This window comes from Melopsittacus undulatus, chromosome 10 (assembly GCF_012275295.1).
Source record: "Melopsittacus undulatus isolate bMelUnd1 chromosome 10, bMelUnd1.mat.Z, whole genome shotgun sequence".
NCBI classification, from domain to species: Eukaryota; Metazoa; Chordata; class Aves; order Psittaciformes; family Psittaculidae; genus Melopsittacus; species Melopsittacus undulatus.
Window position 1 is genome coordinate 3294562 of NC_047536.1, and position 18166 is coordinate 3312727.

Here is an 18166-nt window from a genome sequence, read left to right on the forward strand (position 1 = left end):
AGTAACCATCTCCCCTTGGCAGCTATGGCAGTGTCATACTCACCATCCCATCCTGTGGCAACACACACTGGCAGTGTGGCAGGAGCCTTTCTGGATGCTCAGGAAGAGGGGTGCATCTGATACAGCATTCCAGGCAGGGAGCTGCACTGCAGAGTAGTGCATAGAGAAGAGCTGCTGCCGTGGTGCCTGCTCCAGGGCCAGCATAAGCCCCTGGAGCAGAAGCCAAGATTTGGTTCCACTCCCAGAAAAGTCAACAAAACCCAACTTAGGTGGAATGATTTCATCCTGTTCTACATACTGAGTGCCTTGCCAACATCACTGCTCCTAGCATGGTCTATCCCAGGTACAAGCTAATGGGGTGCAGGGCTGCAGCATTTCTGTGCAGATTAGTGGAGCCCTGAACTAAAAGATGCTGGATCTGTCATATGTGGGCAGGATCCCACTTGGCTTTAGAGTCTAATGGCCTCTGGGAACTATCTGAACCCTTTTCTCTTTAACAAGTCCCTTCCCATTCCCAACATCAGCTAACCACCATCCCATGCAGAAAGAAGAAAAGCTACCACAAAATGGCAGCTAAATTGTGATGACCTTGTCAGTGGCTCCAGGCCTGGATTTGTCACTAGTGTCTTTCATGTGGAAGGTATTAAGGGAGCAGTGACACAGGCTAGAAGAAAGGGCTGGAGCCACCGTGTCAGGAACGTCAAACATCACACAGCACATGGTGCTGCTCTGCAGGGCTTCTTTTCCCTGGCCCCTTCCCTTGAAATAGTTTTCCTTAAATCATTAAACTTTGCGTTTCCTTTCAGCTCCACAGAGAAGCCCAGCAAATACAGAAATAGTCTCTGGAGATGTTCTGCAGATATTTCTGCTTCTTCAGTCTGTGTCTTTTCCTTCCAACCCAAAGGTAAGTGGAGTGTTTGTTTTGTTTTACAGGGAACAGCTCAATTATATCTCATATAAATAATGTGGGTGAAAAGCAAACTATGGTTCCAATTATCCAACCCATCCAAAGAAAGGTGAGTGCTGCAATGGATGTGGTGTAGAAGAGAGCAACCTGCATAGGCCCCCGAAACACAAAAGGTACATTAACACTGCAACCCCCGTTTCCTGTTCAGGACCACAGCAGCTTGCAGTTTGGGCTGGAAGTGTCTCCCACAGGGTTCCCAGCTGTGTTACTGCCATCCCTGGAAAAACAAGCCCTATATTTCTGCAGTGCTTTATGTTTATACTGTGCACAAATGGGTTCAGTTCTGCTGTAAGGGCCTTTTTGGTCTAAAACTCACAGCAAAGCTCCCAGGACTAATAATCCAACTCGAAACGGAACAGAGGACACAAATCATCAAAGCTTTGAATAACTGCACAGCTATGCTCCTACTCACAGCCCCATGGTGCTGAGGTGCTGAGGAGAGGCACAGACACAGCCTTCCACCTCCTTCAGCCCTTCACAGAGCAGCAGCAAACTCTTAACCATCCACTCATTTTCACCAAGCAAGCACATGCTCACACAGGGACACTGCAGCAAAGAACTTACCTTTATCAGTCCCCCCCAGCCCCAAACCTTGAGCTGCCTGTACAGACCCATCAACCTGCTAATGGCAGGTAACAGCACCATTGCCCATCCACACAGGGTGGATTTTGACAGTGTCAGTGAGAGCTGAACCCTCTGCACAGTAACTGTGGTGGTTCACCCCTTCAGCCCACAAAACTTTGCTGGTGTCTGAAGTTTTCTGTGCTCTACCTTTCCCCTTCTGGTGTACCCAGTGTTTTTACTCCTGAGAGTAGCTGCAGGGACTCTGCCAGACACTAACATGAGGATGAAAGCTTCTTTAGGGAACTAGTGATAAGGGAGGAGGAGCTGTTGGTCAGTAACTTTTGTTTCAGGTTGTCATAAGCACACAGGAAAAAGAAATGCATTTTCCCTACACAGACTGCATGAGGGGAGGGAGAGATTGTGGGTTATTATTAAGACCTGTTATATATAGACCTTGCTTGATTTGTCTGGGACATCCTAAGAACATCCTTAAGCTACAATGTGTGCAAACCTGCAGCTATCAGCTGAGGAAATTTGCCATTTTCCCCTCTCCAGAATTGCAGCTTTTCAGACAAGACAAGCAATGAGCACAAGTGATTTCAGTGACTGACTTCCTTTTAATAAACATTGCATGCACTTTGGTTGGTTGCTGGAGCACAAGCTGGTAACACAGCTGCAGCTGCACACCAGATGTGCCTGGGATGCCCAGCCACAAGTAACTATGTATTTGTGTCCCCAGGAGGTGCTCCCTGGGCCACGGGTCGGACACAGCATCCCTCCCTGGATTTGAGAACCTCACCACGGGATACAACAAGTACCTCCGGCCCTACTTTGGTGGTATGTTGGTGCTGTGCATTTGACCATTTGAAGAACAGTCTGTAAGGCTTGTGTGGAGGGGAGAGTGTGCTTTTAGCTTCCTTTAGGATGCCCCAGTTTGAAAGATCATGCTTCTTTTAAGCCAGCCAGTAGCCAGGGATGCCTTCCTCTCTGTGCATCCACTGATGTGCTGAAGAGATTGTGCATGCATGTGTGGGACATGAAAATGTGCCCATCTATGACGTTAAGAACAGGGAATTTATAAACTTCAGTACTTCTGTGAAGGACCTGACAAGGAGCTAAATTCAGCTCTAACTGTATATGCTTTTATTTAGAGTCTGATCCTTGTGATTTTCTGCTTTATTTTGGTTCATGTGGATATACTTAGTGAATGTATGCATTTAGTGAACTGTGTCAATACAGGAGGAAAGTAATTCTCCTTGCCAGAAACACTGACTCTCGACACATGATTTTACTTCACACTGAGACACAAAGTAAACCTGCTTTAAACCCTCATAAAACTGTAGGGAGCACCTGAAGGATGGTCAGCTATATAGGAGCTTACCTGAGGCTATTTCACTTTGGGTATCAGGTCTCCCACTTTCCAAGCAAATGGAGTTTTGTCAGAATGATGTTTGGCACCTGACAAGTATTGATTAAAGTTTAAAAAACAGTTATGATTTTTTTTACTTAATTTTACTTTTTTTTTGCCAGAATTCATTAATGAAATTCTACTCAATAAAAAAATTCCCCATGTGCTGTCACCAGGACTTGGATGTTTCCCATTGTACTTCCTGCAGACTGGCACACTGTAGACTTCTGCTGCTGGCAGCTTTGAGCTTCTTCCTTTTTCTAACTGAGGACAATACAGAATTTACCATCTTGTTTTGCCTAGGAAGTCTGATGACACACAGGGTGGAAAAGCTCCTCCAGATCCTGTCACATCAGTATACAGATGCTTCTGAATTGCATAACAGAGGTTAACCGCATCTACACCAGCCTACACCTACCAGTGCTATAGATGCTAAACTATAGTGGTCAGGACTCTGGTTTGACCTCCTCCGGGATGAGACAAACAGGCACAGCCCAAGGGAAAGGGTTTGTCCTGCTGCTGTGACAACCACCCTGGGCACAGTCCGGTTGCTCTACGGTAGGATCTGGAGAGCTTTCCCCAGCGCCGGCAATTCCTGGGCAGGAGCTGCCCTCCTGTGGTGGTTTTGCCGGTTGGCGATGGAACAGGGAACTAACGGGGTTCGGGATGAGCGCTGAAAATCTGCTTTTAAATAGACCCGTTAATACAGTAACTGAAAAGAGACAGAGGCTGCTGCGTTTCTGGGTTTTAACCCAATGCATAGCTCGGGAATCACTGACTGTCTGTGTTCCCTCTCTGAGAAACAGCGGTGTGATCACTGCGTGGTTATGGGGTCTTCCAGAGCCCTGTGTGACAAACAGCACAGCTGACTGTTCTTGCCGCTGTGTGGGTTTTGTGGCTGGGTGACAAGGGACAGGCTGGCCCTGGCTGACTGCCCTGTGGCTAATGCTTATCTAAAGTGGCCTTTCAGTGCTCTGAAACTGCTGCTCTTCACAGCTGGTGCTGGTGGGTATTTGGTCTCTGCTACCACCACCAACCACAGGACTCCAGCTCCCCAACAGTGACAACTTCATTTTGGATCACAATGTCATTTGTGAGTCTAATGCTTTGGAGCTGTGCTTCTAAGGGCTTCTGCAGTGTTAGGGATAGCATGTGATGCTGGAGGGGTGCCATGCTGCACACAACCCTGGGTGGTTTCATTGTGCCTTGCATTCTTCTCTCTGCTTAAGCTTTTCTTTCCCTCCACAGGAGAACCTGTTCAAATTGCAATGAGTCTGGACATTGCAAGTATTTCCAGTATATCTGAGAGTGACATGGTAAGTGAAAGAAATCTTATTCTATAAGACATAAGAGCAGTATCTGCCCGAGAAACTTGTCATATATTCCTGTGTGTTCAGCCCAGAAACTGTCATATTCAAGCTGCTTTCCTTTTCTGTGCCTGTTGACCACTTCCAGAAGTGTGATGGCTCATTTTTGGCTGCACACTGTGAAGATAACAAAGTAATGTGGGCTTCTAAGTAGATACAGATGGCTCCAAAGGTCCTACTGGTCAAAACCTCAGCACCTCCTGGAAACTGGGCCCCTTGGAAACTGCAAAAGTCACTTGTATGTGACATTTCTTGTCCTTTACCTTTCCCCTGTGTAGGAGCCCTCTGTGCAGGGTAGGCCCTGTTGGATGTGCTGCTGCTGACTGAAGGCATAGACAGGGTTTCTTCTCAGGGAGGAGAAATGAGGTTTTGAGCTGTGACACAGGCTGAGCTCAAAGGTCTTGTGATCCCAAGGGGAAAAAACACAGTTTCCAATATACAGAAAAGGTTTCCTCAGCACTGCTGAGTGTGGCTCCCTCCACTTGTGGTAACAGCTGGATTTCAAACGCTGCTGAAAACTATTTTGGGTTCACCAAAGCTATGGCAGCTTGGGTAAATGCAGTCAATCGTTTCACATAAAGGTTCAATCAGGAACGATGTCAACACTTAATGCCAGCGCTTTCATGAACACTACTGGCTTGTTTCTTATCCTCTGCCCCAATGAATTAAACAAGTTCACTAAATAAACTATTGTTCATTTTGGGGATGGGGGGAACCAGCAAAATCACATACCTCTAACCTAAGTAAAGGGCCTTGTAAAATAGCTCCTGCTCTGGAGTTTTTCTTGATGGTCCATCTAAATTGCTCTGGCCACACGGAAAACACTACAGAGGCTTACTCTGTGCCTCAATAAAAGCTGGAAAATCAACCAAGAGTCTTCACTTGAGTCACTGTTAGAACTCACTGTACTGACAGCCATAACAGTGCTTTATTTGACATGGTTTTTCCTCTGTCACAGGCAGTAAAGTTTTAATAGTTGCAAGAGCTAAAGCTGATACCAGGTATTTACTTAGACCTTTCCTCTTACACCATTTTACAAATTATAGATCAAATTAAACAGGACTTCATCCTCCACAGACTGGCAGCATTATCTGTGGTGAAACATAGTGATTTCACACTGTTAACACCATCGCTGGTATCAGTCTGCCTGTGACAAGATGTTTGGAAAATAAAAGGCATTACTGACTGCATTTACTTTGTCTACAAGGAAGAAAGTAAAATAGGGCACCAATGCCATGGGTCTGTCCAGCAGCTCAGTAAAGAATTCTCTTTAGAGACAAGTACTGGTCATTCTTTTAAGACGGGGCACTGTAAAAATGCTTCAGTCACTGCTGGTAGGTTTTGGCAGGCTGACCTCAGGTTAATCCTAATGCCCTTAGATAAAAAACTCCAATTAAAAAAGATGCTACAAATCTGGGGGGTTTATATGTTTAGGTTTGTTAAGACCTCAGTGAAATAACACATTGGACTTGCTTACCTTTTGTTCTCCAAAGCACTGATGTCTTTCATGATCACGTTTATAGTATGTGTGTAATCTTCCAGCTCTAGACAACAAGCGGTTATTAACGTCAGTGACTTGCTGAATGTGTGCACTTCCCATCTATTTTCTTACCTGAAAAATGGACACCAAAATATCAGTTACAATAACAGCTCACTAGAAAAAGTATATGAGTATAATCTTTAGTCCTCAAATGCTACACCTTAGAGTGTAAGTATGTGAGAAATGTGATACAGGAAATAAAACTATGATGAAAACCCATCAATCAGATTTACTGCATGCATTTGAAGCTGTGCTTGCATAGGTTAAATTTGTGCTCTGCCACTTGTCACACACAGAGGTGCATGCAGGTGTGCTGGACATGCATCCTCACAGGTTTTCCTCTCTGTAATCCCAGGATTACACAGCTACCATCTATCTGCGGCAGCGCTGGACAGACCCCCGCTTGGTCTTTCATGGCAACAAGAGCTTCACATTGGATGCTCGGCTAGTGGAATTGCTCTGGGTACCAGACACCTACATTGTGGGGTCCAAAAAGTCCTACCTGCATGATGTCACCGTGGGGAACCGCCTCATAAGATTGTTCTCTAATGGCACTATCTTGTATGCCTTAAGGTAAAGCCACCTTTGCTTTGCTGCTCCGTTAGGATAGATGTCTAGAATTACACTGGACAGGAGCAGATACCAGCTATCTCTGGTAATGAGCTTGGGATCAACAAGCCAACTGTGACAATACTCTTCTGATCTGTTACCCCTCTTCAGCCACCTGGAAATGCCATGGTATGTGCTGTGTCCTGAGCACAGTGCCTGCTCACAAAGCTCACATGTTGAGGTGTTACCCAAGAGAAGCCAGTCAAGTCAAATGGAGGCAAGACAGCAATGGAGTGAGGGCATATACCAGAAGTTTAACAGGCAGTGGGAAACTGTTTACCCAGTGCATGTAGCCATGATTTCTTCTTTTTAGGATAAAGTGTACTTGTAAATATACTGCAGAGCTGTGTTCTGTAATTGTGTTAGGAAATCATGCAGTGTTCTCTTTTCTTAGTGCTAGCTAACTGTGTCCAGCTTACCTTAACTGCAAAGTAAAACTCATGTATTTACAATCCACATTTGAGAAAGCCAGAGTATGTGTGCAGTCATTTACTGTGCCTCAGGTGACAAGTGGTGACTTATTACAATATGCAAACTGTAGCACTAGAAAACATGTAAATCTACACTAAATATCCCACCACAGCAAAGCAGAAGTCCTCCTTTGGTTACATTTTCACTAGTGGGCTGAAGAGAACACATCATCCTATGGAGGGTTCTCCTGGACTATATCAATCCACTCGTTACATAGGTTAAAATCATCTAAATGACAGGGCATTTAAAACCAGAGTAGAGTCTTTGTGGTCTAGATTGCTATAAAAAACAGAGCTATTTCATTACATGGTTTTATTGCAACTTTCAGAGTACCTTCTTTTCCTACAGGATCACTACAACTGTTGCTTGTAACATGGACCTGTCAAAATATCCTATGGACACACAGACCTGCAGACTGCAGCTAGAAAGCTGTAAGTATAACATTCTAGGAAAATCATTCATTTATTCATATGTAACTATGCAACTTGAGTATATGGATTGATCCCAGTGGCTTTCTAGAGTAGACTCTTATTCCTGCAAATACTCATGTCTGAAAGAAAACAACTTTGCTTCATCGTTCTTCATCTGTGGTGTAATCCAGAGTTTAGATGATTCCTGTCACTGCAATTTATATAAAAAGATATTGAAGTGTAGATAATTCAGTTTTGTTCAACAGAAAGGATGAAGTAACAACAGATCATCTTCCAAATTTGGTCCCTTTTGCCCAAACAGCTTCTTCAAAACTAACTGGTGAGGTAAGTGCACAGGGACCATCTTTGCACCACCCAGACCTCCACTGCAACAACACAGTGTGAAGGGTGGCTCTTACCAGAACATGGGTTGAACAAACTCTCCAGCTCATGAGCAGAAACTAAGGCAAACCCAACATCATGGTATGTGCCTCTCCCTGAAGACTGCCTGCTGCAGCGACACAGGTGATGGGACCCTGGTCAACACAAGGAGTCTCAGCCTTGGAAGCCTCAAAAACAAAAGGAATAATGAATGAGTTCTGTTCTCCATTAAATTAAAAGTTCATTCTCAGGAGAGCTTGCTGGGAAGGACTCCAGGACAACCTGGGACACTCCAGGGCTTGTAACCAGGAGCTCAGCAACAGTAGTGCTGCTGTTCCATATCTACACAGCTCCAGACCAAGCAAGCAACCATCTCCCACTTGATGTCACAAAAAGAAACACCAAAAATCTCAATAGTGAAAAGGCCAGATTTTAACTTCCATGATTGCAGCACGAAGCACCTAGGGAAGCACATATTACTTTCACATTAAAATCCTATTAGTTCACCATAGTTAACTTTATTACAAAGAATAGCTCCTGAAATAATAATGATTGGCCTCTTCTGCTAAAGCATGCCATGTTTGGGCCTGTTTGAAAAGTGATTGGGTCCTACATCATGCTCAGTTGCTGTATAATTCCAATGAAATTACATGCACATTGCCCACTGGAGATTTCATTAGGATAAGTGCCCAGAAATAATGCTATTTAAATACACACCAGATGAATTAACAACAATCTATCATTTATTATAAAATTTGCCTGAGTAAACACAATGTATAAAACTGCTTAGAAACTTTCCCAAGTCACATGCTGAGGATTCTACACAGGGATTCACACCCTGGACACCTAATTTAGTTCATCACACTCAAGCTCTGGTAATTTTATCTAATAAGAAAACACAATTAGATAAAACCAGAGCTGCAACAGCATCTTATATCTTCTACCAGGCCAAAGAGGTTATTACCAGAATCCAAGTGTCCCTGCTCATCTTCTCAAAGCAGATCACTTAATAAAAGAATCCAATTGGAGAGATCCTAAATGAAGTGATATTTTTGAAGCAAATGGCAGGCTCCATAGAAGTTTTACTCCTCAGTCCAACCTGGGGTCACGTAATGTCATCACTTACATTCCTGGAGACAATTATTTAGCTGGTATATATGGAGCTTACTGGTAACTGCTTGAATTGTTGATCTCGTGTGTCCCTCTATTTTGAAGCAGGAATTCAGCGTTACCTAAATGTCAGATGCATTTGTTTGCCTTCGGTAACTTACAGCTTTGGGGGATAGGAGGAATGATTTGTAGGAAATCTGCTTTTATGAAGCAGTTTCGTGGACAGTGCATACCCAGGCATTGAGCCTGGTTCAGAACTACACAGCAGCCTCAGCTCCAAGCTCTTGACGACCTGCCTTGCTTCTTCTGGTATTTTTAAGCATTTGAATAGATAATTCAGTGAAATGTGCCCCTGCCAGTTGGTAAGGGGCTCAGTGGCATCCGTATCCTCTCTTTTCTTACCACTGGGTTTCTCCTCCTCTCCTGACTGAGAAGACTATATTCAAGAGGTTATCACTGCATGTATTATCTACCCTACTGCATGCAATCGAACTGTGGATGACAGGAATGTGTTATCTTCTAAAATGTTAAAATACTTTAAAATACCCCATGTAAACAATTGAAATAGGTTCTCTGTTGCCTTGCATATTATGCATCATTCCCAGTGGTGTGTGCTCCCATTGAAATCTGAACCAGCAGATTGAAAGTACAGCAATGAAAGAACAGCCAACCTCCACCCATAGTGTGACACAGTCAACAGGGTCTTTGTCCAGCGTGGATTGTGTTTCTGTTCTCATTCAAGGGACAGGGCAGGGCAGTAGCTGGGCTTTTCCTGGCTAAATCACAGTAATATGGGTCTTTATGTTCTCTTTAGGGGGATATGATGAAAACGACATAATCTTCACGTGGCTGAGAGGAAACGATTCCGTCCATGGCATAGAAAAGTTGCGTCTCTCTCAGTACACAGTGGAACGTTACTACACCCTTGTCTCAAAGACCCAGCAGGAAACAGGTATATCAGTGAAAGAGAAAAGCAAGAAAAGCTCTCAGGTATTTCTCCTCACAGCTCCCTTCTCTTCTCTGGGCCTGAAAGTGTGAAGTCTTCAGCAAATCTTAATCTCACAAAAAGAGATAGGCAGAAACATGCTGAAATCCAATTAGTTGCAATCAGGATGTTGTGTAAGATGGAAGTCCACGGAAAGATGGGGATTTTGATACACAATATTCACTTGAAAGATTTGGAATTGTCTTCTTTTATCTCCACTTCTTTCCTTATCCACCCAAAAAACCTGTCCTCTCCTACCAGGTGTGCAGAGATCCATGTTCACAGTCACTGGGAGTAAAACTAACTTTTAAAATATACTTTTGCTTGTAAATTACAATTCTGTCCTAATGGTATAAGATCCCTTTGTACATCAGAATTCAATGTCTTTTTCATTATCAGTGTAAATACTCTCCAATCACAGCCACTATGAATAGGGGCAAGACTTCCTCAGAATGACCAGGTTCTAAACATAAGTGTTTTGTTGTTTACTGTAGTGTACACAGCCCACAGACAACACAGGGTTTGTTTCTACATTTCAAAGGGAACTATTGTTTCAATAGCAGAAATATCTCCTGAAAATACCAGTAATCCAACTGAAAAATGGATTTTAAAGAAGTGATTGATTTTTTTTTGAGCACAAAAAGACATGGGTATCAAAGATAACAAATAACGCATGTAGGGGTCTAATTCCCTCTGATGATAAGGTATCGGATGCCATTGGATGTAAGCTGGAACGGAGATAAAAATCTTGTGTTATTTCTCAGCCACTAGATAAGACTGAACTTTGCAATGTCCCTACACAGTGGAGAAAATGTGTTGGGCTGAATATAAGAGCAGATGAAAACATCATCCATTCTCTCCTCTGAGTTAAGTCACTGGTACAAAATGTTTCCACTGTGGATTAAGTTCAGGAGCCCCTTTGCAAGCCATGCATTACTTTAGACGTCTCTTGCCAAACAATGCTGTGTGCATGTGCCCGCTTCTCTAGGCTATGTTAGATAAGTAAGACCTCTGAGGCAAGAAGTCAAGCTATGTAAGAAATGCATCTCCCCTGATTTCAGTGCAGCTATGCTGATGTACATCAGCTGAAGGCTGGAGCTGGGCTGTCCCAGCATCAGTTCAAGTGTCCTTGGGACCTCATGTTCAGAGTTTCTTCCTTTCATGAACAGGCAGTTACCCACGACTGATCTTCCAGTTTGAGCTGAGAAGAAATGTTCTTTACTTCATTTTGGAGACCTACGTGCCCTCCACTCTGCTCGTCATGTTGTCCTGGGTTTCTTTTTGGATCACATTAGATTCAGTGCCTGCAAGGACTTGCATTGGTGAGTTACTGCCCAAGGAAGGGCAGGGGAGCCTCTGAGGCTGGGTAGATGGTTGTTTTCTTGAGCTCTCTTCTCAGTGATAAATGGTCTGCTCACTCTCTGCTTTTATTTGCAGTAGAGCTGGGTTAGCAGTATGGAGGATGTGCTGTGGCCAGCACATCTGCCCACCTGCAGAGCTGGATATGGTTGAGGCTCCCAGCAGATACACAGCAGAAAGCAGAATATGCATTATTTGGGATGTGCTTTGGGCAGGGAGGGGAGGATTTTTTACTGAAAGCAAGAAAAATAAGAGCCAAGTGCACATTGGAGCCAAGGTGTCAAAGGCAGAAGAGGCTGAGTGGAGCTAGTAGCTAGCACTACAAAAGCTTTAAAGCTGATGGATGATTTGGATTTGGTAAGAAGTGATGTGCTCTATCTGGCAAGCAATAGAGAGTGACAACATTTGAAGAAGGATAGGCCAAGCCTTTTCCAAAGTGAGCCCAAAAGATCTCTCCTTTTCTGCTTTCCAAGGAGTAACAACAGTGCTTTCCATGACAACTCTGATGATTGGGTCACGAAGTTCACTTTCAAAAACCAACTGTTTCATTAAGGCCATTGATGTTTACCTCGGCATCTGCTTCAGCTTCATCTTTGGTGCCCTTGTGGAATACGCAGTGGCTCACTACAGCTCATCACAAAAGTGTGCAGCTAAAACACCTCAAGAGGTAAAGCTTGCTCTACATTAAATAAGTCCAGTTATCTTGGATCTTTCTAAGATTAGTCCTCCATTAACCCTTCTTCCTCCGTTCCCAGAAGACAGTACCAAACATCAGTCCCCCAGTGTTCAGGGAGGGAGGGGGTATGAGAATGAGTTGTTCAAACTGCTCTGCTTGATCGTGAGAAATTAAGTAGTATGGCTATAGACCAGTGATCAAGGGTTCAAATCCTGTCAGAGGAAAAAAGAGGTTTCCCACCTTGATGCTGAGTTCCCCAGCCATTAAGTTACTGCACAGACATGAAGAGATGGATGTCTTATAGGAGATGGATGTTGGGTTGCTTGGTGACATAGACTGAGACTTGTTCAGAGATCTCAGAAATACCTCTAGAAATACTGTAGTGGAGACACGGGCATCTCTGGGACTTCAGACACTCCTAAAAATAGGCAGCAGCTGAAAGGCATGTCTGAATGTTGGGATGAACTTATGAAGTTGTGGTTTTATCTTTACCCTTATGGTCTCCTTTTTGATTAAAACACTTCTCTGCAGGACAAGACAAGTGCTAAAATTAACTGCATACTCTTGCTTCCTAGGGGTCTTCAAAAGAACTCACTAAAGACATGGAAGAAGTCAACATTGCTAACATCCTCACCAGCTACAGACAGAAAATCAGCTTCACAAGCATTGAGATTTCCAGTGATAATGTTAACTGCAATGACTTGACCATGAAAACTCATGAGAAAATCAAACGTGTCTTGAGAAACAAAATGCACAGGATTACTGGTTATTTCACAATTCAGAACCCCAGCAATGTAGACCACTACTCCAAATTGCTTTTCCCTTTGTTCTTCATGCTGGCCAATATGTTTTACTGGGCTTACTACCTATATTTTTAGTAGAAATTAGTTGCTTCATTCTCCTGCTTCAGTAGGAGAGGAGTCTTGCCAGGTATCTAAGCTGGTATCTACCCTCAGTGAATCCAATGTGCACAAACTGCTGTGTTGTGCTTCCTGAGGTACAGAAGAGTATGCGGTATGCAAGGTCAAAGCCTTGGTGCTTCAGCATTAGCAATGTTGACACTGGACTGCTTGTTCAGCTGAGTGGCTGTATTGGGCTCTTCTGCTCATACCTGCTCTTCATTTCATCTGAATGAATGGTTCACCTGGCTGAAGACAGGTGTGTAGGACTGCATGAGGCAGGCCACAGAGCACTATAGGTGGCAAAACTATCTTCATGCACTCTGAGGCAGGATGGAACCTTGTAGTTTAGCTCTCCAAGAGGATGTAGGATTATAGCTGTTATTCTTTGTTTGCCAGAGATAACAGAGCGACTGTGATTGCAGTCTCAATAGCTCCTCTGTTCAAGAGGACCCAAGGCAGCAGCAATGTGCCCTGCGCAGGCTCTGTGGGCTGTGCTTCCTTGTCCTGGGGCAATATAGTGCCAGATCAGGGGGTTTGGTGTGCCTGGCATCGGCACATTGGTGTGCCTCATTGTTTTCAACGCCTGTTTGACTCATTGAGGGGACCCTCACTTGCTGAAGTTATCCATTCCTGAGACACAGAGGGTGGTTTCGTTTGTAGAGCTGCATTTTTTCAGGGATTCAGGAACACAAAATAGAAACAGCAAAACTGGTTTTTAATACATCTCTTGTACTGTTGTGGTGCCGTTAAACAGATTATACCACAAATCCTAGTGTCTTCCTCACAAACTCTTTGTCATGCTGCAGAGTGCCTCCTTCAGCCTCCAATGTCAGGAGCAGCTCTTATTCCTTGCTAGCCATATGCAAGACTGGCCAATATGTCATCCCCTCCTTTACGTGGCTGTGCAGCTGTGGCAAGTCAGCAGTGCTGCTGGGTGAAAATCCCATTGTGGGGCTGACCTATGATGATCTAAATCAGCTTTTCACTCACTATTTCAGGCTGAAACAGTGTCAGACTTCTTCAGAAATCCAGTTGGGCTCTGGAAACTGCAGGTCAGGTTTGGTTATCCTGTGATTAACAAGACTGAGAGCATGCACACATATTTGAAAACCAAAAGCCATTTAAGGCTACTGGAAGTCTTTATTTCCCAACTTTAAAATGGATATTCTATGGCAGATTTCCCCCTCTTCCCCTCCTTTTGGTCTGTGCAACCTTCATAACTTTGAGGGTGAATTCCTGTAGTTCTATTAGGCAAACCTGTCATCGCCTGCAGTAGCCACCATTCAGCAGGAGCTCTGACTGAGCAGGTAGCTTATATTACAGTATCATGCACACAGTTGTTTGCTTAGGGTAACAGTCTATTACTAGAGGTTGCTATAGAAGGTGGGCAAAGCACATGAAACTATGGATTTTTTGCTTTAATAACTTTTTATCGAACCACTTCTCCACACTCTGTTGTGAAGGATCTAAACCACATATTCATAAATCACAGCTTTTACAAAGAGCAGCACAAGAAGTCAAAGGGGAGCAGACTGACAATGGCAAGTGAATAAACACAAACTCCAATAATGAAACCTTGTCTTGTATGTACTGGCATTTAAAGTCCATCCCATAAAATGTAATCAAGTGAATGTTTGTGATATGAACACAAACCCCCAGACAGACCCTCTATTAAAAACAAACCCAAAAAATCATTACCTCTTTCTGTATCAATTCCTTTCTTTAAAACCCAACTAAAATGTCCTAATGTGTTCTACACCAGCTGCCAAATACTGTTAACAAAAGGAATTTCTATGTTATAGTAGACTGCCACTCTCAAGGCTTGCTTTCATTAGATGCTGCTTCCCTTACAACTCTCTGCTCTGAAGTTGCTCAGGACTTATTTTAAGTTATACCTCTGTGTAGCAAAATGATTTTTATTGACCCAGTCTAGCAAACAGGATGTTGTCTTGAAAAGTGTCAGCTCTGTCTGTTCTCATTTCTTGCTGATTTTGGTAACTTCTAGAAGGAAAGAGGGGAGGGACAGAAGGTAGGAGGAGGAGGAGGGTTTTTTTTCAAATGCCTTATGAGAATATTCTGAAAGAGCTGTTGGTTTGACCAAGGGAAATATCTTACTTGAGAAACTCTCAAAGCTAAAAAATATGGACTTCAGAATGGGTTAAAGAGGGGAAGTTTACATTGGATATAAGGAGGAAGTTCTTTACTGTAAGGGTGGTGAGACACTGGAATGGGTTGCCCAGGAAGGCTGTGAATGCTCCATCCCTGGTGGTGTTCAAGGCCAGGTTGGACAGAGCCTTGGGTGATATGGTTTAGTGTGAGGTGTCCCTGCCCATGGCAGGGGGGTTGGAACTGGGTGACCTTAAGGTCCTTTCCAACCCTAACTATCATATGATTCCATGATTTGCTCCTACATGCAATTTTCTCTCACTGATGGATTTCAGTACACTTCACACATGACCATCTCCCTATATAGTCCTGCTGCAACACAAGATACTAACTCCAACATCAGCTGGGGTACACACAGACTAATCCTGAGGCCATTTCAGTGGTCAAACTGATGCTCAGTAAAGACCAGATATAGAAAGTAAGAGACAAAGGAAGGCACCTAGCTTCTATCCTACTGCAGGTGCATCAGGAATGGCAGGGGAGGCAAAATTAACGTTTGCTAATATATTCTAGAATGAAGCATGTCAGCTGCACTGATGTCCTGGAGCAACCCAGGGTTGTTACTGGTGTTGCTGTCATCCCATGTGGGATGCAGGAGGAGGGCAGTGACAGATGAGCACTGTGAGCCCAGATGTGTTATCCAGAGCAAGGAGGATGATGTACTGCACAATCTCAAGTCTTTCCCATCTCAGGTGTTGTTTAACACAAGCTAGAAACAGCACTGAATTCAAGATTAGACTTTCATATCCCCACAGGTGTAGAGTGCAGAGCAGTTTCCACATCACTGATGTGCAAAAACAAGCCCTAATATGTTGGCAGACACCAACTGAAAATAAGCCTTTCCCACAAAGGACAAGTATGTAACACAAACGCAAGTGAGAGCAAAGTCACAGGTAAGCACTGCACACAGCTCCGTTGCTTAAGGGCTAAGCCTTGCACAGGCTCTACAGGGAACAGGAAGGGTTCTGAGTAGCAGCCTAACCTCTGAAAGAGCCACTAGGCTGATGGCTCCTGAGGTGGGAGCTCTTTTGCCTGCGCCTGACATCTGCCCTATAGCTCTGAGGAACTTGGCACCACAAATCTGGGTGAGCCGCAGGACAGAATTACCCCAGTGCTTACTCCTCCACCATGGCCCCAGTTTGTTTCTGCTCCTGGCAAAATGGGAATGTAGAGAGGAAAAGACTGACTTGCTTTTTGAGCAAATTCTGCTTTAGTGATGATCTGGTTTGCTGTAACTTTGCCTTATGTGTACTTCCTAAAGGTGCAGCTTCTGGAGTCTTTGTCTCTCATTAAGAACCTTTGCACTTTAAGCCTTTGGGGACAAATGCTTGTGAATATGTGCTAGCACAGGAAAGCAGAGTGGATAGTGAGCCAGGCAACAGGAGTAACTTAAGGAGCTCTCAAGATATGCAAATCCTTGTATCTGGTGCAACGCAGAGGAATACAAAGTCACATGCTGCAGAGAGTCACCCTAGCTAGCACTGGGATCAAAAGCAGTCTAGCACAACAGCATGAAACATTTGGGGGATTCATTTAATCCAGTTTAAAGGCACTGCACTACAGAGAAGAGTTAAAATAGACTAACATAGCCTATTTGCAGCCCTCCTCTAGAGCTAATACATATATGCCTAAGCCCGTAGCAGTGAGTGACAGAGAAATACCACCTTTTAGTGCATCCCAACATCCCCCTGCTTCTTTCAATGCTCCCCTCCCCACTCCTTGTTTTTGCTCTAACTCTTCTTATGCCCACTTCAGGCCAGCACAAAGCAGGAGCTGGTCCTGCTGCAGCAGCCACCAGCGTGAGCTGGGAGAGGATGAGTTTTCATTATCAGGATGAAGGGTTCATCTCAGGGGTTTCAGAACATGTGGTTTACATTATGATTTCCAAGAGGTATTTGTACATGCAAACACTACCATCTGCTGTAAGGAATACTTTGCATTTTTAAAAGGTTAATTCCATTGCAAACCTACTGCTTGAATTGGTAGCAGACCCCCCTCTCATTTGCTTACTGTATTTAGTGTCACAACACACAGCCAGACAGCAAGCCATGTCTTCACAAGGAAAGACTGTTTAGTGCTTACAATTGGCACAGGGTTTCTCCAGATTCTCACTGAAATAACTTTTCTCTTCATTGATGAATAAAAGCTGTTTTAAATTACAGCCTGTCATTACACTTGGGATCAGACAATGGGCCTCTTGCTGACCTGAGGTGAGTGTTAAGTCTGTAATGAATCATTTGATGCATTTTCTTTCTTTCTCCCTCCTCTTTTGAGATCTGTCTCAAACAGACTGCAGTTCTCCTCAAAATTCCTGTGGTTTGAAACTCTTCTTGTGTTTTGCTCACTTAGCAATTCACCAGGAGAACTCAATATTGAACTGCAAGCTGCTTTGGTTGGGCACAAAAAATCTGTGCTATGTCTTACTTTCCTCATCAGATTAGTGCACGTATCTATGACTGCAAACAAGAAAGCTGTATTTGGGAGCTAACAATCTGGGTGGTCATCCCTGCTAGTAAGTGAAATGAACAGAAGAGTTAAGAACTGTGAACTAAGAAAAGGAAGAAATCATCTGGTTTTGGTTTTCCCCAGTGTGTCATAGGGGTTTTGCTTTCAGCCAAGCTGCAGAGTTCCTCCATTTACCCAAACCAATACCAGCAGAGGAATTTGGACAGAATTGGGGTGTTTCAGTTTCAGTGGGTTTTCAGTTCCATCGAATTATCAAGCATGTAGATTTTTATCAGTCTGGTACTCTAATATATTTTATTGGATTGAGACCCCCCAAAAACAAAGCCTTAAACTCCAGAGAACACGGAATTAAAGTTGCACTTTGCAGTTGCAGACTGTTGTGGGACTCCAGGGGCCCTACCAACACCATGTGGGCCTGCAGCCCTTAACTCTGGATGCTCCTAAAAGGGTAAGTGAATCACCTGAAAATATTCCATTTATACACAAAGCAGGAAAGACACTTAAACAACAGCCTGGGAAGTTCAGTGGGGGTACCAGTACCTCCCCTCCTGAGCCCGTCTCTTGCATCCATCTCAGAGCAGTGCTGGCCCAGGGGAAGGGTCCGGCACTGAATCCTGTTGCCCTCAAGGATTAAGTGTGTTTTATACAAGGTCTATATGCATCAGAGAATTTTACTTTCTATCAGAAATCAGTTTCTAGTTGTTTTTCTAGAGAAGGACCATGTACAGTCACTGTAATAGAAAACACTACTTTCTTCAGCATTACTGTGACAGAAGGCAGGTGAA

General features: G+C 43.8%; 1 protein-coding gene across 3 annotated transcripts; it reads left to right on the top strand.

The window, feature by feature from the left end:
- The first annotated feature begins 848 nt into the window (after nt 1-848).
- On the top strand, nt 849-12796 carry GABRP (gamma-aminobutyric acid type A receptor subunit pi). Of its 3 annotated transcripts, none has more exons than XM_034067029.1 (9): nt 849-904; nt 2271-2368; nt 4188-4255; nt 6202-6419; nt 7275-7357; nt 9642-9779; nt 10982-11134; nt 11645-11838; nt 12423-12796. In XM_034067029.1, the coding sequence occupies exons 1-9, from the start codon at nt 849-851 to the stop codon at nt 12723-12725; spliced, it is 1311 nt and encodes a 436-aa protein (XP_033922920.1). In that variant the 3' UTR covers nt 12726-12796. The 3 variants fall into 3 exon arrangements, with proteins under 3 accessions (XP_033922920.1, XP_033922921.1, XP_033922922.1); XM_034067030.1 differs by having other exon boundaries at nt 2274-2368; XM_034067031.1 differs by lacking the exon at nt 849-904 and having other exon boundaries at nt 2311-2368; nt 11645-11820.
- Nucleotides 12797-18166: the final 5370 nt, after the last annotated feature.